At 37.7% G+C, this 21,122-nt stretch overlaps 1 protein-coding gene across 3 annotated transcripts in view; it reads right to left on the reverse strand.

The window, feature by feature from the left end:
- Positions 1–21,122, reverse strand: part of LOC131591816 (transmembrane protein 117-like) — a 178,653-nt gene that overhangs the window by 32,207 nt on the left and 125,324 nt on the right. For all 3 annotated transcript variants that reach the window (XM_058862885.1, XM_058862886.1, XM_058862887.1), the window contains one exon: positions 3,250–3,409. In XM_058862885.1, the coding sequence (XP_058718868.1) occupies positions 3,250–3,409 (160 nt within the window). The remainder of the gene's footprint in view (positions 1–3,249; positions 3,410–21,122) is intronic.

The following is a 21,122-nucleotide window of genomic DNA, read 5'->3' on the forward strand; positions in this document are numbered from 1 at the left end:
AGTGTTTTCCTTTAAAAGGAAACCATTGGATTACCAATGCATTATTTCATGCTGTGACCTGTAAGTATAATAAATTTCCATTCTCTTTGCCTTGTCCTTAGAAAACAACAAAGTGAAGGAGGTGTGGAGACTCCATGCCCTGGTTACTCAGGGCCTCACTTCCCTCTACATTTCACTCTGTAGGACACTCCATTTCTATAAGCTTGTTCCTGAGCTGGCCATTTCTGGGATCACACTAACTTGTCCCTCTTAATACACAATAACTCACTCCCTTGTTACCAGTCACAGAGAGATGATACAGGAAAACTAAAAGAAAACAGGTGCCTGATGGATGAAAGTGAAGCTCAGGAGAGCACTCTTCTGTGTTCAAAATTGAAAGGAGAAAGAGACTTGATATTATTCAAGGCAGTGACTCTCAGGAAAAAAAAAACAACAGCATTTTGGGACTAAGGAATTCAGTGCAGCTATAAATCCATAAGTAGCAGCTCTAGAGGCAGATTCAAGTAGAGAAATCTAGGACAGGCAAGAAAGATCCACATCTGACCCACTACAAAGAAATGCCATGATGCCAATAATGGTATGAGAAACACTGGATTTTTTTTTTTGGTTAAATGGTATTTAGGAATATACTCAGGTATGTAATTTGAATTTCATAGCAAGTACAAAAATGTGAATCTGTAGAAGACTGACAGAAGACTGTTCCTTTCTAGTTCTTTAATTCACTTTTATTTTCAGGATGATTTTTGAATGTTTTACATCAGTACTGATAAGGAACACTTCCACAATCCACAGATAGATGAGGAAGTAGAAAGGACAAAAGAAGAGGGGGAAGTCTTTACTGTGTGAGAGACTGCAGTAAGGAAAATCTATTACTTGCTACAGAAAGCTTTCTCACAAAGTCACCCCACTTGAACCTGTCCCTTCTCCTTCACAGATCTGAAGGCCACGGGAGATACAGTACAACAGAGCCAGACCTCACAGCAGGATTCTTCAGCAAACATTGCACAATTAGCTGAGTACAAGTGTGTCTTCAAAATGGTTATCCATTTCTGTAATGCTGTTTGACAGGCGTGTCTAAAATCTGCTAGGAAGAGCAATATACTCTGAGAGGAATGAAACACTCCACATAATTCTGACAAAAGTAGTCCAGGGTATATGGTTCCTCCCTGTAAAACCTGCACCAATAATGGAGCTGGATCTCTCATCAGTTTTATTAAAGGCGAATTTCCTCCTGCCCTGGCTCATCCAGAAAACCTGTCACTGGTCACCTGCCCTTATTGCTAAGTTCACTTCTGAGAGATGACCTTATCAATGTCTGTCAGTAGCTGAAGGGAAGGTGTTAAAAGGAGAAAGCTGGGCTCTTCTTGGTGGTTCCAAGCAATAGGACAAGAGGCAATGGGCAGAAACTGATGAAGTTCCACCTGAATATGAGGAAAAACTTCAACCGAGCACTGGAGTCCAGAGAAGTTGTGGAGTCTCCTCACTGGAGATATTCAAGAGCTGTCTGGACACAACCCTGTGCAATGTGCTCTAGGATTACTCTGCTTGAGCAGGGAGGTTGGACCAGATGTCCCACTCTGGTCCCTTCCAACCTGGCTCATTCTGTGATTCTATGTGATTTAATACTTTGCTCTCCCAACATGAGATTATTGCAGTAGCAATCCTAGAACTACATTGTAAATAAAACATGCCAACATATTTTCACAGTCCAAATAAATAACTTCAAGTAAATAAATAACTCAATCACACAAATGTCACTTAGAAATGCAATTAAAAAGAGCCTCTTGCTTTGTGTTATAAAAATATGGAAGAGTGCTCAGTACAAGCTGCTTCACCTAAGATTTTTCTCTATATTCAGCAACTCTAAGGTCAAAATACTGGAATTACATTTTTCAAAGCCAAAAGAATGGTTTAGTAGTTATTTTATATGAAGACAGCTCTTTTTTTCTACCCTGCATGAAATATCAAATTCAGTATAGCTTGATACATCCTGCATTTTCATTCATACTTTCATTACAGCTGTGTAAAGTACAATAATTTATTATACATTCTCTTGAATCTTTTTGAATCATCAAGCAAAACATAAAATTCAGAGGCAGAGAAAATGAAGCACCAGAAATCTTATGAGAAAAGCAGTATTATGAGAAAAACAGTATTTCCTTTCTTATCTTCCCAGTTCCAACCATGAACCACAGTGAGCACAGAACAGTGGTGGACATTGGAAAACAAAACTGAATTACAGTATTCTCTTCACCTTCCACATGTACTGTGCACTAGTACAACAGTGATAAAATCTGACTGTCACCAGTTCACCTCTGTGATAATTACTCAAGCAATAGATAGCTTTCTAAAGAGAACCGAGTGTCTCAGAAATGCACTCTGCTGGCAGAGTCCGTAATATATTGAAGAGGAAGGACCCATTGGTTCTCATATTCTTTGCTGACCTTCAGTTCAACAGTCTATCATGTCTAAGACCAAGAGCAAAGTCTGGGCCTTCAATGCTCCTCTTCCTTGCCTCAGCCCAAATGACACAATTTTTCACAGAGCTTTGGGTGAATTATTCACACAAGGCTCAAACCAAACACAAACGCCAAGGGGAGAGCACTGAATCAGATGAAGAAAGTTTTTGGCCACATACTTGTGACCCAGATTCCTTTCTTAGTAGCTAGATTCAAAGGAGCAGACATCAAGCAGATTACAATGAATCATATCCCCAGTTAAGCTTTCAGGCAGAAGTCATTACACTCCGAAGACCTGTCATCAAGTAACAAAATTTTCAACTAAAAGTGGAAAGCTGAATCTTAATAGCAAATACTATTTTTCATCTAATAAAGTATCTTAGTGTGTGTATACCTAATATTGTAAATTCTTGAAATATGGAAGTATTTCTTTCTTGTTTGTCTAAATTTACCTCATCTTCCTAAGAGATTATTTGAATTTACAAAACAACCAGCTTCTATTTCTTTTCCTGATGTAAATTTTGCAGAAAACACTTTTTAATTTGAAAAGTCATGCAGCTCTTACCTAGCACTCTAAGAAGATAAATCAACAATATTTTCACAATAAAAGGCCAGAGGCCTTTTTTGCAAAGTTACTGAGAATGCTATTATAAAATACCCTTACTAAGAGTGATTGCAAGCTAAACATTTATTTACCTTTTTGTAGCCTTAGCTAAATGCCGTTTGCTCTAGAGGAAACAGAGTGACTAGGCAGCCACAACAGCCTAAGTGGAACATTAGGAGAATGTACCTGCATGACAATAAGAAGGTCAAACACCAAGATGAAAGAAGCCAAGAAGGCTCTTGAGACCTCATCACTTGGCAGAAATCCACGATTCAGTTTGTCCCAGCTGATCCAGTCAGTAGTGATGACAAGCACAACTACAGAGGTCAGAGTAAACAGAACTGTCCTGGAAGGAAGAAGAAAAAATAGTTCAGAGAGAATACGATAGTAATGAAGATGCATCATTCTATTTTATCTGTCTTCTAATGGTCAACTATTTTATCAGTACTTTTCCACTGATGAAAACAGACTAAATAAAATTAAGTGCATGAACAAATCTTTTAATTTTAAAAAGAAAGAAGTCAGCTGTATTCTTAGTGAAAATTAATTTACTAGCTAGTTCTAAGCATATTGCAAATTAGCTGGAGTATAGCACTCTGTTGCTTCATTCTGTATTTTTCACTGAAGATGAAAACCAGCTAGGTAAAACAAGAGAGAAGTAAAATGTACCAAGGCCTGCATGATCTAGGCCAAATTCAAATCAGTTAATTGAGAGAACATTGTCTAAGGCTCCAGATACATTAGAACCTTTGAAAATATTTTCTAAGCTGTAGGAGCTACAAGGCATTAACTGTGAAGTCTAATTTTTATACAGAAACATGTCTCTATAAAAAAAAATTCAATGCACTAAATTAATTTTTAGTAAATTCTGGAGATTGTTGAAAGACTTTGCTTCGTGTTTCCTAAGATGTCATTTGTAAAAGTTTTCAATCTTTGAAAAGTCAGTGAAGAGTGAATCACAAGAATATTAAAGCCTCTGTATAAATGCTACAAGAATTCCAGAAGATACATTTGACTAATTTATACAATTCTGAAATACAGTATTTAAGAAAGTATCTTTCTAAGCTATCCCTGCAAAATACCTCTGCATCATTTCCAGCAGCACTTTGGTAATACCTTACAGAGCTGGCAGTGGTGACTGATTGAATTTCTGGTTCCCTGGAAGCTGGAAAATTTAGCTGGTAATTTAAGGGTGAGCAAGGCTTCTTCCAGTAGCCAGAGCTGTCAGTAAATCTGTGCTATAATAGTGGCATATCAAAATCTGAATGCATGCTAATGGCTAAATAATTGTGGCAGGAATTTTTTTTTTTTTTTGTACAGCAGTAATATCACATTTTCTTCAGCTACCAAGTGTTGCAAGATAGAGTGAAGAATATTTCCCACGACACTTCCAAACACGACAAATACTCAGCAGAGGAAAAAAAACCAAAAAATCTGTACACCAGTAGTCACAGGCTACCAGTCTGCATGTATTTATTTTTATATAGTAGCTTTGTCTGTATCTGTGAGAAGGGGAAAACAAATATGCACATAGGCAACAGTATAATACATTTGGACTCCTAAACATCATTCTTCTGTGACATGATGGGCTGCATTTCTTCAGAATGTAATGAGACACAAAAATTACTTGATTGCTACCACCTTTACCTAGGAACATTTATTTTTGTTCTTAATTTATTAACTCAGTTACATGCACCACTATGGTTGACACCCTAACAATTTCCCTCAAAAGAATTATGAGCACCTAGGCAAGAAAAACAACAATAAATGAGGCATATTAGATATAATTAGACCTAAGCAATAGTCAAGCCTTCTTATCCCATAACATTTGCTTAGCTACCATCTCGACAGTCAGTACCTGAACCTGACTGACTTTTCTACAAGCTCGACTTTGGCACATGCACAGAATAGTTTACTTTGGAAAAACAATTCTCTTTCTTGCATATAGTCTTTTGAGACACACAAAGGTGTTTTTTCCTACTTATTTCACCCTTATATCTGAAATTCTCATGGTTAATGTTCTTACTTTACCTGAAAGTCTCTCCAGAAAGAAAACAATCCTCAGCACTTGCCTGCTGGCCGAGGCAGACTCCTCCAGCCACTAGGCACCCTGATTTTCCTTGACCTCTTTCTGTAGAACCACCTCTCCTGGGGCAGAGGAAGTTTAAAACCATAATTCAAATCTGAGTATTTTGCTATAGGAAGCATATACCCAGAAGTTATGCTCAAGACTATTCTGCCTCAGTCCTCTTGAATTATGCATTTGCATTTTGGAGCAAGAGTTCAAAGCGTGGAAGGTCGGACCTTGGCATGTAGGCAAGCAAAGGCAGGCATATTTTTATTCATGCTTTGTTGGCATGCATGCAAAGACCGATGTGTGTGCTCAAGTCCTGATTTCCTTGAGGAAATGCATATGCACTTAGAAAACTGCTTTGTTATTCATTCTGAAATGTCAAATAGGGAGAGAAGGGAGCAGAAAATGGGCTGCTAATAGAATAAGAAAATGTGAAACCAACAAGGAAGGTTAGAAATAGACTTTCAAAATGGTTGCATTAAACAGCATAATTAGTACTCAGTTGTATTTTGACCTATGATACTGGAACACAGCAAGATATTCAATAAATGCTTTTGGAGTTATTATAAACTGAGCTTGTTTGGGTTAGAGTTCAGTTCACTTGTTGTGAAAGTATAGTGTCCTGGAGATTAAGAAAAAAAGATGAGGATTTCATTTAACTTGACATAACTTGTATTGGATAAACCAATGTGAGCTACCCTGCAATACCTAGCCCAGTATAGTTTGCCCTTTATTCTGCAATGCACATTATTGAGAAAGAGCTACACCATCAAACTATTCACTGCACTGCTGGCAGTACCTCTCCTCATTACAGAAGGGGAAAGGCTACAAGGTGAAGGGCAAGAGAGGACTAACCCTTCTCTGTACCAGGCATTAAGAAATGCAATTTCTCTCTCTAGTTCATGAAGGAAACACACTTATATTTCACTTCTAATTCTAGCTTGCTGTATTGAATGATTATGAGCCCTGGACACCTATTCAGCTGCAATAACACACATTTTACAACCTACTGCATACTCCTTAAGAGTGCAAATAAACACTGTCCAGACCAATAGCATACTGAATAGTTAAAATTATTAGGTAGGTCCACAAAAGTCAGTACTGTGCTTATCACTGCCAGTGAATATTTAAAATCTCCAGTGCTACTCTGAATGGGGAGGGGGATAAAAAGGGGGAGGCTGAAAGAGAACTTTTACTGCCAGAAACCTCTCAAAAAATAACCAATTTTTTTGACTGTATCGCTATAATAATCTTTGATTGCCAGGACTGAGTTTGGTCTTGAATTTGTCAAACCAAATCACTCATGCTAAACTGAATCCATACTACTGGTCCATTTGTCCAGAAGAGTAATCTGGTTCTCTAAAGCTTTTGGTAAGGTCCGAAACATAAGCATCTTCCCTTCTGCCCCTTTCCACAACACTTTCTTGCACTATAAGCTTTGAGCAAACTGACCAACTTTAAAAGTATCATTCAGCATATTATACCTTATGAGAGGTTGTGAAACACATGGACCAGAAGCCTGAGCAGGTTTTAGTCACTGGGGGTGGTTCTCTCATGGCAGACAGGTGACAACCTACACCTTGTAGAGAGAAAGCACAATGAACTCCTGTGACCTTATGTCCTGGATGCTTGGAGACACTCTGCTGTTTAGCATGTCCTACCTCCCTCATCAGGAGATCATCCTCATCCTAAACAGAGCCTGTGAGGCCACAACTTGTTCTCTTGCAGCCCCAAGGCAGTACCACAAAACCACTCATAGCACATCCCCTCCAAACCTACACCAGAAGTACCTGTGAGTCCATACAGCCACACCTTCAGGAATCAGTGTTATTTGTCTGTACTGAGTGAAAAACTGAACAATCCAGAATCTGTCCCTGAAAAGATAAAAGCTAATACATGCTCACAAAACATTTAATGTTGGAAACAAGAACTGTTTCCAATCTGACTTTCATGATTCTTCATGTCTAAATCAGCAGGGCAAAATATACCAAAAACAGATTCTGGTCTGTGATGGAACCTCACTTCTCAAATTGCAACATTTAACAATTGTAACAAGAAAATGAAGTTTTTCATTTAAAAGTTAAACACAATTGCACACCACTACATTCCCTTTACTTGTGACTTTGAGCTGCTCATTTTTAGAGTTATTTAGAATTTTCTTGTCTTACATTACCCTCTGCCAAATCTTTTATGATGCTATGGCTTTGATGATGAGACAGTAAGAGTTCTGTTAAGATAATTGAAGAGATGAAAGACAAACTGTAGTTATTTTCTTAATTTTCATTTCATCTTTTTCAAGGGGGAAAAAGCATTTTCTTGCCCTTTGACAAGACCTTTTCCAGAAAAAAACCTACCTTGCTCAGTCAAAAGTTGCTCTTAGATTCGTATGACATAGCATTTTGAGATCTTTTCACCATAATTTTACACATAATTGTCACTAAGCTAGGTCATTTGGAAATCATTAAACATTGTTAACAAGGATTCCAAGTATTGTTTAATACAATGTTCATGGAACACATGAGACAGGACCAAAGAAACTGCTCAGCCCTCTCCTCAGGGCTGCCCTTTGTGGGAGTGGGGTGTCTGCCATTACTGCTGTCCCACCCGCATCACACTGCCAGTTCCTGGAATGCCTCTTCATTTCCCTGGGGTTTCTGCAACCCAGAAACCACCCCTCTCATATGTCACAATCCCTCACTCTGCTGTGGAATGCACCTGCACTGGCACTGATTGCCTTGGCAGTTTCTCATGAATGTACCCAAATAGTTGCAAACGTCTTGTGAAAACAGATACAGAAAGGGAATGAGAAATTTTACTGCTCTTTGTATTTAAAAAGGCTTTCCAGTCCTCAGGAAAGAAAGATAATCCATCAAGTCAAATAACTACATAATTTTTAATCTCAGAATCAGCACTGGCCAAATATACAGTCGCACAGTGTACAATAACTATAAAGAACAATGCCACTGCAGATGTTCATTTAAAAATGTCAACACTTTTTATTTCACTTATTTTAATTAAGAAGGGCTCTGTTATTTAATCTGCCAAAAATAGCAACTCTAATCCCATTCAAAATAAAATATTTAGTCTGCCTGTTGCTTGGTGTCAGAACCACTTTTGCAATTAAGCAAATATAAGGGACAGATGCTCTGGTGGTGAAAAGCATCTGTGTTCCCTGGAGCAGCATAACTTCAAACCTCCAGCTGGCCACTGCTCTTCTGTCCCCACGGGACAGTTCTCTGCAAGAAGAGAGAGCAGGAACTCGAGATTTCTGCATTTATTAGCAGCTACTGCAGTGACACAGTTGGTGCTGAGGATCCCATATTCACAGTGTTCCTGTAGTGTGGACTGCCCTGAGCACGCATCCATAACTTTTGCACACCAGATGAGATCCCAGAAAGCAGTGTCCAACTGTATCCAGAAGAAATCCCACTTGTGCACCCCAGAGCAATCCATACCATTAACCAAAGGGAAGGTGGAGAGATAACTGGGAGGTCTGCCTCAGAAATGTGCTACTGAAGTGAATTGGAAATACATACAGACCCTAGAAATCTAGAAATATTTGGAGAGTTAATTACATTGGACCTCTTTTGTTAAAATAAGGTGTTTGACCCTGATGGAGACAAGTATGTGGCAGAGATACGGAGCAGTACTATCGTCAGATTTCAGAGCACCACACTCCCCATGGCATGCTCTGCAGGCATGAATAAGTGGGAGAAATTACATTAATGCAGATTACCATCAATGAGACTTAATTATCTGAAGTTAAATATCAATTACATGAAAATGGTTTATAATTCAAACGCTGAATCACGTTAGTTTTTTAAAAGTCCTTGTCACCACAATAGTGTTTGCCTGACTTCTGTCCTGTTGAAAATAATGTGTAAGTAATTCAGCATTTGCCAGTAACTATCAGTTCTGAAATAACTGTTGTGAAATACTCCCTATTTTGTGTATGGCTCATAACTATTTATCAATAGCAGTTACTGCACATTTTGAGAACCATACATTCCCAGTTACGTCTTCTAAACAATGCTTCTTGTCATTTGGACTGGTGTACTGAAGAAATTGGACACCACAGGGTATAAAGGATGCTCTGAGGTGGCAACATTGGAATTGTTTTCCTACTTTTTTATCTATTCACTTACTAACACTATGGGCTATTCAGATCAGAAAGATGTAGGAGCAGCAAGGCTGGGGCCCTTGCCGGGATTGGCTTGGCATGACTTTTCCAGCCGGAGTGTCCCCAAGAGCTCAAGGCTCTTTGAATCTCTCAACCGTAACCCTAAACATAATCCTAATCCTAACCCTAACCCTAACCCCAGCTTCAGATCTAAACCTAAAAAAATCCTATGGGTTTCAATTTCAGAAAGATGTAGGAGCAGCAAGGCTGGGGCCTTGCAGGAATTGTGCTGGCATGGCTTTTCCAGCCCCAGTGTTTCTGGAGCTCTAGGCGCTTTGACTCTGTCAACCCTAACCCTAAACTGAACACTGAACCCTAACCCCAACCTCAGTTTAAGACCTAACAGTAAGCAAATCCTGTGAGTTTTCCAGATGAGAAAAGTAGAGGAGCAGCAAAGCTAGGGCCTTGCCAGGATTGCCTTGTCTTGCCTTTCCCAGCCCCAGATGATCCTGGAGCTAACCTAACCCCAACAATCTTTCCCACAAACCTTGCTTTACATCTATCTTTTGACAGTAACAGTTTTGATTTTATTAGAGAGCATCAATATGATTCCAGAGCTATTTGGGATTTTTGCACCAAGATTTGTATAAAGCCTGAAATTACATTTATGTTAATATATAAAGGAAACATTTTGCTATGTTTCATGTAATAAAATTAATAAGATTAGGTAATGTAATCACATGGTGCAATATCAGAATTCTAGAGAGCATAATTTTTTTTATTACAGGTAGAAGCATCTTTGAATTTCCTTTTGCCACACCATTAATTTACTAAAATGAAAGTGTTATCTATTTCAAACAGCAGCTCATTTAAATTAAACTCATCACCGTAAGCTTTATGTTTCAAATGCCATTTCCTATCTGTGACACAGAAAAGCAAAAGTAGTTTATGAAAGTTCATGGTCTTACTTGTAAAAAACATTTTCAATCACCACGTATCATATGCAAGGTACTATAAAAGTCACATGAATCATATCCAAGGAACTCTTCTTCAGGTTCAACTTCCAAAGTTAGAAGTTAATTGTTTAACTCCAGTAGAAGGCATTTGGAAAAAAAACTGAACCAAAACAGAAAACCAAACATAATTCTATATATGTAAAGAGAAAGCCATTTTTCTGTTTTACTTTCAGATGGATACATCACTTATTTTATCAATGGAATGGGGAGTGGAAGACAGTTGCTCAAAAAACAACAGAAACAAGATTTTAAAAAAATACTTTCAGAGCATCAAATGTGCCTTAGGATAGACCTGCCTGGAAATTTTTCAGCAAAAATGGTTTATATTCAGACAAGGGCAGTTCATAAATATGCAAAATTTTCCTGTGAAAAGGGATGATTTCTGTAATATGAGGGAAGCTGGGCACAATTCCTGCACCTCATTACGGTTGAGGAGCTAGGGCAGCATCTCAGTTACACAAGCTGATACAAACAGTGCAGAGGCCATTACCTGTTCTGAGTAAGTCAGACCAGCTATTTGAATATTAGTGTTAATGAGACCCGCTAGATGTAATAACAAGAAGATTTTCACATGCTACAGGGTACTATTTGTTCAGACTCTCTAGCTGGAGCTCATCTACTTAGTCAACTTATACATGAGTCAACATTAGTCATGACGTGACATTAGTCATGATATGAGTCAACAATTCTCTGGACACAGATTTCCTACACCCAAGTGTCTTAGTGCTTTGTTATTCCCAGTCCCTGGTAAGAGTGAGGTAAAGGCTGCTCATCACAGTGGCAAGAGATGGCATCATATGCCAAAACATACAAAACAGGGACTCTGACTTTCTTGTCTCCAGCATCCAGCAACTGCTACAACTTAGTAATGAGAAAAGAAATGTAAAAAGAAAAGAAAATGTTATTGGCTTCCATTTCTCAGTTATCATGAAATACTCAGTGACGTATTAAATTCATTGCAATGTAAAACAGTACAGAAGCTTTTGAAATTAAAAGATATATGTTTTAACATTTAGAAGGAAAAATCTATTTCAAATGTGTTTAGTTGGTAATTGAAATGCTATTCTAAAGGCCTAAAATTAAGCTTTTCAGATCTAGAGCAGGAGCTAGAAGTATATCTCAACATCCTGATTTTCCTGAATTGAGACATATTATTAAATTCTAGTTTTAGAAACAAGGAAGAGTGTAAATGTGGATTTAACACCACATTTTCAATCCTGTCTATGATCTGCATTATTTGTATTTCTAGATGATTGATTTAAGACGAACGGATTGATTTTCAGAGGACACATTTGAAAACATCTAAGTCAGAAAAGTGGTAAAAATGAATTAATTAATAAACTGGTTCTTTCATTAATAAATAATTACTTCTCAATTACTTACTGAATTTACTAGCATTGTTTGTATTCACAGTTTATCTCATCATTAATGGAACTTTAAACCTGATCAATTTTTTACTATATAAAAAACACTCTGTTTCCTTCAGAATATTTTAGACTCATATTTCTTTTCTGCATTTAAGTTATTAAATTTTTTTCCCAAATCACAGTGAGGCTTGCTACATTTTGTCTAGAGCCAAGCAAAAAACTGAATATTATTTTTTTCTGAAGAGATTATTTTTACATACGGGTGAGTTTAGTGCAGTTAAAATATTTTAAAAGGAATTCAGAATCAGCCAGAAACTTAACCATAGAGTTGTTTTTTCAGATGTATACACATCCGTTAACATATCTAATCTCTCATTACTGTCAACAGAGACGTAGTGTGAGATTTGGTTACCTAAACCAAACTTAGTTTAGTACAATTTAGGCTGCTGTTGGGTACCTTGCTTGGTATTCAAATCAGGAAAGACTCCTCTGAGCCCTGTGTCATGTCTATCAGGCCTGTGCACTATTTCAATACACAAAAGCACTTCAAATTGTAGTCAATGCCTATGTTTAGGGACCTGAATCCCACTTTAATTCAAATGATGGAGTCTGGAAAATTATGCAGGTGACTACAGGTAAGTTTCTACTTGTGGCAAGCTGAATGACCATCATCTGCATTGGCCAGGGCTCCGTTTGCTGTATGGGAGCTGGCATATTCAACACATAAACACCAGACACCCAGGGCTGAATCTCAAAACTGAAGGCAGTTCCTGATGTTTTAATTTATTTAAAAAAAGCAATGAAAAGCCTTTGGATTTTTAAATTGGAAAACAGATATATTTTATGTAGGAATTAACAACACTCATATTTGAATAAAATAATGGAAAATTTGTATTTGGAACCTGTCAAATGAAAGCAGTCACTGAAAAGTTGGGGTTACTTGCTTTTTAAAACATATTTTAGAAAACAGAAATTGATTTCACACAGAATTTTGATGTGTCAGTCTTAAAATTATCCTTGCAAGTTTTTGGGAAAAAACCCTAAGAACAGACACCACAAAATTTCCCATAGTATGTGTGATAATAAAAGTATCACTCAGTTACCAATCAAGCAGCTCCAGAGCCAGCACAATTCCCAAACTGGGGGAACCTCAGGGGGATACAAGAGATCTGCCAGGATCCCTCAAATATTTGATGGGAGCAGGGTAGAGCCAGGAGCACCAGCATCTAGGCCTTCCCATGTATAAAAGTTGTATATGTATAAAAGAAACCCACAGCAGCAGCAGTGACTAGGAGTGATGCCAGCAGGGTGGGCACACAGGGAGTGGAGCATCAGTTCAAGCAGCACTTCTCACAGAAGGACGTGCAGAAAGGGCACTTTAGCCCTGCAGCTCCACCAGGGAACACTGGTGTCTGATGCCTTAAGTTTTAGCTTTCATATTTTTCAGATTCTGTGCTGCCTAGGTGTGTAGTCTTGAGCTTCATATTAAGTGTTAGTGAGCTCTCTTCACAGAGTAGGTAGACAAAACAATTCTTTTTCTAGCTTGATAACGGAGTTACAAGTTTCAGGCCCCAAAGCATAAACAATGGTGGACTGAAGAGAGAAAACAAGGATGGGGCTTCACCACCTGAAGCCGTAATTGGACAATTAACCCCAATATGGGCCAAAACTTATAAAAATGTGAGACCTCATGACCAGTCATCCATTTAATGACTATTTTTGGTCTGTCTTGGGTGTAGCCTTGGCCAGGCTCTTGTAGTGCCCAAGGTGTATCCTTCAAGGCCTTTCAATAAATACCTACTTTATTCTCAATTCTGTCTAGCCTCTGTTCTAGGTCAGCCTTCTCAAGGCATCAGTTCTGGCACCCCAGATGGGACAGAAGGCACCTGGAAAACCCCCTGGACCAGAGCAACACCCAGCTCCACCCGGCAGGAAGCCATGGCCTCTCTGACCTCTGCAGCCAGCACCAGCGACACAGCTGCCCAGACAGAGCTCCTGACAGGCTTTGCCAGGCTCCCACCCCAGCACCAGAGGGCAGCAGGAGAAGGGATGTGGGATGAGGAGGCTCAGAGAGAGAGCAAGGGAGAGAGACTGCTGGAATTGCACCCAGCCTTCCCTGAAAAAGGCCCAAGAGACAGACAGGATGCATGGTTTGGAGATTTCCTGCCCTCCCTCTGCCTGTCTAAGCACGATGACTTCATGGACAGGGACAGTGGTGATGAGTCCCTTTCCAGTGCAGCAGACCTGTCTCTTCTGTGACTGGCCCTCCCCAGGTGCAGCAGGTGTGAGCCCCTGCAAGTGGAACCCATCACTGATGAGGACAATGGTTCATCCAGCATGGAGGTGTCACCGAGGTTAAGGCAGCCTATGCCCTGCATCAATAGCACTTTGATGATCTTAAAGTCTTTTCCAACATAAATATTACTATGATTCTATGAGATACAAAGCATAAAGGATAGAGACAGAACTTTATCTAAGCAGAACATATGGAACATGTTGTCCTTGCCCAGATACTGTCATGCTGGTACTCTTAGAAAACATTTATGATAAGTGGGTAGGAGAGCTGTACCGTATGCACTTACATTCTCAGGGCTTCTCAGACAATATATTACAACTAAAATTTAAAGTACAGTTCAGATTTAGAACAAACTAAATATAACAGTTTAATAGCTTTCTATGTTCTAGATTAGACTAGCTGTATAATTTATCTATACAGTACTTCTATGGAACAAGAAATTTTTCATTATTTTAGGCTTCATACACCATCATATCTATGGGATATAGACTCTCATTCATCAAGATGTTGTGCTTTTTATAATTCTATTTGTTGAAACCCTATCACAGTAAAATATAATTGCAATTGTTTTGAACTGCTCTTCAATATTTTTTCCAAAGCATTTTAAGTAAATACAGGGTCTTTCACATAACAACTTGATTATATTTTGATTAAATGTATTTACAAAAAAGCTGAAGCATTAAAAAACTAAAAAACAAAACAAACAAAAAAAACCCCAAAAACTTTAATCTTGCTTCCTGAATAGCACATTTTTATGTCAAAAATCTTTCAAATAATATCAGTTTTACCTCAGTGAGAAAAGTGCATTAATTGACAGCAACCTGAGTGCATGCCAGGTATGTCTGCTGGCAGCAAAGAAGTCCCAACAGTGCCCAGAACTGCAATAACAGGGGCATAACCAGTAGATCAAGGGACATTACTTTGCTCATATCCAGAATATCACATCCAGTCTTTGGCCAACCATACATAAAATGCACCAATAAACTAAAGTGGTATTTTTTAAAGTGGAGTATTTTAAAGCTTTACTGGTTAGGGGCTGAAACACTTGTCCCACAAAGAAAGCCTGGGGGATGGGAGACACTAACAGCTGCCACCCACCAAATGCCTCTGGGGAGACGAGCAAGAAGGCAGAGCCATCTTCTTCCAAGAAAGTGAATAACATGATGCCAAGAGAATTGATACCAACTTAAAAGTTGTCTAGAAAATAAAAGTTCATATGCCTTATATTTCACAGGTTGAGCCAGTTCCAATATAAGGCTGACACATGTCCTCTTAAAAAACAAAGAAAAAATCACATGCAAATTACTGTGATTTTGATTTCCTGGAAAGTTAGCCTTTCTAACGGTAGAACAGGACTAGAAATAAGATTGAACAAAAAGAAGTTAATAAGGAGACCCTTCAAAATACATCCTGATAGCCAGTGCTGTTCCAGTAATTATATGCTCAGCTCTGTGACATTATGGATATCATCACTTTTTCAGTGGAAGATAAACATGAGAAATTTCCAAGAAGAAGGTGCACAAGGGAACTTGTTAATTATTATGGCTAAATTCACTAAGATGCCCAGATACATACTGGGTAAACTTTGAATTTTGCAGGAAATAGTTATTCTCCTCAAAAAGAAACTTTACAGTATTTCAGAAAAAGTCCTGTGTTATATTCTGAGACTAATCTGCATTCTTTTCCAAATTGTTCTAGTAAATAGAAAACAGATAAATCCTGGAAGAAATAGTAATATTCAGGGAACTCAGCAAAGATGCAGTAAAACCCAGGCTGAGGCTGGTCCCACACCTGCCCTGCAAAGAGATGTGCAGGGGCTCAGATCAGCAATCATCCATGTGGAATGGATTATCATGGTACTGGCTACTCTGAGGAGACTGTGGTCTCACTAGTTCTGCTCAGAAATTCCTGCCCATGGATGAGAAACATTTATCAATGACAGTTTAACCAATAATGATGCTTATTTGAATGTTTTTGATTTCTTAAAAAACAACAATTAAAAGTTTTATTGCAGGATTTCCAACAAAGTGGAAGCAAAGATCCCTTTGCTCCAGAAATAATTTGTTATCTTTTAACTTCCAGCCTTGGCCTCTTCAATTTCTAACATGCGAACAAGTATGACTTAATGTTAAGATGCTCAGAATTTACCATCTCAGTCACATAATTCTATGTTGAAAAAAAACCAAACTGTTTGCTTTTAGCTGACATTCCCTCCTGGCAGTTAGTACTCTTTCAATTTTAGACCTGTTTCTTCCTCCTTACCTGTCCACTTGACCTGCCTTAGTTCTGAAGGTATTTCCATGGGGTTTGTAACTTGCAATAGAGCCTCTTTGGCCCTAAGATCTGACAGGTTTTTGTTCATCTGGAACTAATGCAAAAGACTAAGGACACCTCAGCAGGATTTAAGGCAGGGGAGTGGCTTAAATCTGGACTGCTGAATGACACTGCAGAGTTCAGGCAGTAGAGATTGACAGGGAGTGCTAAAAGCCATCAGATTTCCCTTTTTTTTCTGGGGTATATTAGATGCATGTTTCTTCCACAGTTTTCTCTCGTGGATCTCCTTTTGGGTTATAACTATCTTTTAGAAAGACTTAAAGAGTAAGAGATCAATATCACACCTCTTATGCCTGTCCGATGAGGTAATTCTTTCACCAGACCTAGGCTACAAGCTGGGGACAGGCCTTTTATCTTAGAGCCCAAGGAATAGATGAGCTGTCTGGACAAGGGGCCACATCTAGGTGAGGTTAGGTATCCACCCAGTTTATCTCCAGACTCCCAAATAGTACATCAGATTTTGCTTTGCTTGAATGATTATACTGTGCTCAAAATAGTTTAGGTGCTGCTAAAGAGACCCCAAGTACAATAGAGATTGAGCTGACCAATTTTGTTAAACATATATTCCATGTTTAATATTCTCTTAAACACTTTTACTGCTCACTGATAGTGTCCCCTCTAGTTTTAAAGCTCTATGATCCTTTTCTTCCTGTAAAATAATTCAACAGGTGTGTTTGACAAGAATAAAAGCCTACAAGCTGCCACCCCCCCCACTTATATGATTGCTCAATCAATTTCCAGCAAGTACCTACAGTGAGAAGCTAGAGGAATACTTTTGGAAGGGCAATATTTTGCAGTGTCTCACTTTCTCTCTACATAGGGGAACCTTTGTCTTGTTGATAAGACTTTGAAACAAAGCAGAATTTGGACTAAATGGATGCACTTGGCTTCTTTGATCAACCACTGGAGAGACTAGAATCAGCCACATTTTTAGACTTTTGTATTGCAAATACCTGCATCCATTTCACAGAGGTTCTAAGAGGAAAGACAGCCTTGGGGACTAGACACAGTATCTCAGAAAGCTTTGTTTCGTCATTTGGATTTACTTGGTTAGTATTATCTTCACTTTTCTCCTAGGCATTCAGTCATTGTACGAAGTTGATATGAAATTAATTTGACCCGTTCTTCAGTGAGGTTTTTGACTTTATGTTCTTCATGGGAGCCCTGAAAATAACTGTCATCTCTAGCTAAGAGGCTGTGAAAGATGAATGTGACTTACAATCATCCCTGGGCCTTTCCAACCATTACTGGCAATCTATCACAGACACTTCTGAGTTGATAACCCCATCAATGTTTACTAAAAAAAACATAACAAAAAAAAAGATAAATCTATTTCATCTGACGCAGTATTCACCCTCACTAAGTTAAAGCAGATTTTCAGTACACAGTGTGAGTATTCTTATATTTATTCAGGAAGGAATAGACTTTATATTTAAAATTCTCCAAATATTGTTAAATGTTATACTAGATCAGCTGGGTTTTTTAGTTTGAAAAGTGTTCACAAATGCTATAACCAATGATTGCTAATATAGACATCTCATTCTGCATTTAAAGATGGCTTCAGATATGGATTATACTGGACTGGGGTGAACACCAGTTGTCTTATGAAGAGTAACTGCAGCAGGCCACAACATCTTCTCTGAAGCCATCTGCCTGGTAAGCAAGATGCCCTTAACTTCATTCAGAATATTCTATAGTTCACAAGTTCTTGAGAATATGCTGCTAGAATAAATTTTAACAATGCTTCTAGTTCTGTTACCAATTTCTCTGTCAATCAAATTATACTTTCCTTGAATTTGCATAAATCTAAATGCTGGGAAAACACATATTTAATTCTATTTAGATTTCTGTAATTACATTTGCATCAAATTTGCTTAAAGGATGGAATGTGTGTAATGAATGATACTAGCAAACCTCTATTGCTTTTCTTGAATGGGAATAACTGAACATATGAAAGGTTTTGTTTACAAGGCATAATTCAAAGAGAGTGTATAGATCACCTCTTACTTAAGGAAAAAAAACAACAAAAACAAACAAAGCAAAAAAAGAGGTTTTCATAACTCAGTCTGAAGAATAAATACTATTTTATAGCTGGACTGATCATGTGGAAAAGTGTCCTCAATCCTCTTTCAGAAAGATGATAACAGAACAGCTCACAAAATCAAAAAGTTTGGAACCAGCTAGTACTTTAAGACCTGTGAAAGCTGGTCAAAATCTTAGCTCCTGCTTAACAGACTATGCTGGAATGTGTGTGCCTGCTGTGTTGACACCTTGGACTTTGCCATTGATTTAATTCCGAATAGGTCTGACCTAGGTGCTCTTTAAAAAGGAATTGTTTAAAAACACCTCCAAGAGCTTTCTACTTACATTATTACACTTTGGAGTGATTTTTTAAGTCCATTCTTTTTTCAAACCAAGGCCTGCTAGTGATTTTTTAGTTTTCTTTCATTCATACTGAAAAACTTAATATTAGGTAGCATATTGAAATGCTTCTTTAATTTTGGGTTGTTTTATAACATAGTCACACCTGCTGCCAATTAGAACCTTATTAATGCTCATTCAGTTTGTTCATGTTGCAAAGAAAATGATAAAACTGAGCCCTGATTTCCACTGTCCTAATGAGCACAGCTGTGTCACAAGGCCAAAAGGTTCCTAAAAGAGTCCATAGCCCAGACCTTAGATGGCATCTGCATATGGGATAATGATCTCTTTTTTCCTCTTTCTGGTTATGCAGGGAGAGACATGAAAGTTGAATCCCTCTTCTCTCAGTTCAAGGAGCTGTGGTTTTGTCCTTATATTGGGAATTATCTCAATCACAGGAAGTCACATCACTGCAGATACCATGTAGCATGAATGATCTTAAAAACAAAAATTATAAAACTGAGGAGATAAAATAAATAATGGCATTACAAAGTAGTGATTTGTCTCTCCTAAAAAAAAAAAAATTAACCTGTTTCTATTTCCAAACTGATCAGAAAACACAAAAAAATGAACATAATAAGTGGCTTGAAAAGATGAAAGGTGAGTTAAAATTTTCACAAGGTCCATAGGAAGATCTTATGATAAAACTTTGGTTTGGGGCTGAAGCTAGGATCCTAAATCCATAGCCAGGGAATTATATTTAAATGGTCTGATTATCTGGAGTACTGCAAGCCCCACAAATCTGATGTAGGTGAAGTTCAAGATAATTTTCTATATATTTGGATGCTTAAAATATTATTATAGGATAGTAAGTTCAGATAGTTAAGGTATGAATATTTTGGCTATGACTAATTTTCTGGGAAGGGTAAAGCATTTTTCCTATGCATCACTTTCTGACTACATACACCTTGATATTAGTGTCAGCTTTCTTTATTAGTCTGTCCTTCCACTGAGAGGCAAAACCTGATGTCACACGACACACTGGAGTTTAGAATGTTGTATTACACGAGGTAAGTACGTAGCTTCTGACACTGATAAAGCCAGATTATTTTCCCATATATCACAATCAATAACTCAATCAGGTTTCTGATATGATAATCATAAAGATGCACATGTTAAGAATATTGTTATTACTCAAAATCAGAAAATAGGTCTTTAAGAAAAACAAACCAGTAGCAAAACTGAATATAAATGAATATAAAAAGGAGTCTGATTAGGTGGAAACAAAAAAATGCACACATGCACCAAGCATTGGAATTTAACACCAAGCTTACTGAATAATGAGAAGATATGAACCAACACTGTGAAGAAAGAAATTAGAAATTCTAAGAGGGAAGGTCTATCAAAGGTGAGAAAAGAGTTTAAGACTAAACAAATCAAACAGGATAGCTATCATTGTATGCTTCAGTAATCTATTTTTATGGATGCCATGAAGCTTATTAACCACTTCAAGGAAAACCATCCCCTACAACTAATTGGAAAAAAAATCTGTCAGTTTCTAAAAGATAATTAAAGTTTCATTGATGATTACTGGGTTTTTCTCATTGATTTTCAAAAGATGAAGGTCTGGTGTTTACTTAAACACATGTACCTTTTCACTAAGAAAAGTCAATCATCTTGATGGTTAAAGTCAATATCAAAAGCCATCGACAGCAACTGTTCAGAAGCACAAAGATTTTCTTAATTTTGCAACTTCACCAAGATTGCTTATTCTATGCCTGAATTGAAGGTCTTAAACAAATTCTGCTTCTTTATAAAATTAAATTATATGACATACTGCTGATATCTCTGGTAATAGGGGTCATATTAAAAACATATTTCTTTCACTAAAATTATTTATATTATTAGCAGTTATAGATTGACTATAGGTATAAAAAGATTGTCCTCTAGACCTAAAGAAAATCTACTGGAAGTTCTGATGCCTCAAAACCCCATTGCACTTAATAAAATAACTCTAATATCACTAGAAAGTAAATTTTGCTCCAATAACAGCCTTGAAACTTAATAAAGAAACAAAAGCACGTATCTGGCTTTAGTTCAGTGTTTACTTCACACAAATGCCTTTGCTTCACTGTGCCATTATCCAGCAGCAGAGTATGCTATTACTGGAACACAAGCTCTCATTCCACTAATGGTATTGCTTAAAGAACATATTAAGATGCTGGTGTTTTCATTCAGGAGATATCCATACATCTTCCACAAGTAATTACATTACCAGTAATCCTTTTAAAAGGCTCTCTTTGCTCAGTTGCTTTGCCAATAGCTCTAAGCTTGGTTACATGACAATGGCACTTACTCATAGCGCATGAATTGATAACAGATGAACCAGCTAATACACTGGTGCTCTCTGATCAGTCACAAATCACAGACCTTGGACCATCAAAGGAAACAAACATGCTTTACAAAGCCCCAGACAGTTCGGTTTTATTTA

Source organism: Poecile atricapillus, chromosome W, assembly GCF_030490865.1.
Source record: "Poecile atricapillus isolate bPoeAtr1 chromosome W, bPoeAtr1.hap1, whole genome shotgun sequence".
Taxonomy (NCBI): domain Eukaryota; kingdom Metazoa; phylum Chordata; class Aves; order Passeriformes; family Paridae; genus Poecile; species Poecile atricapillus.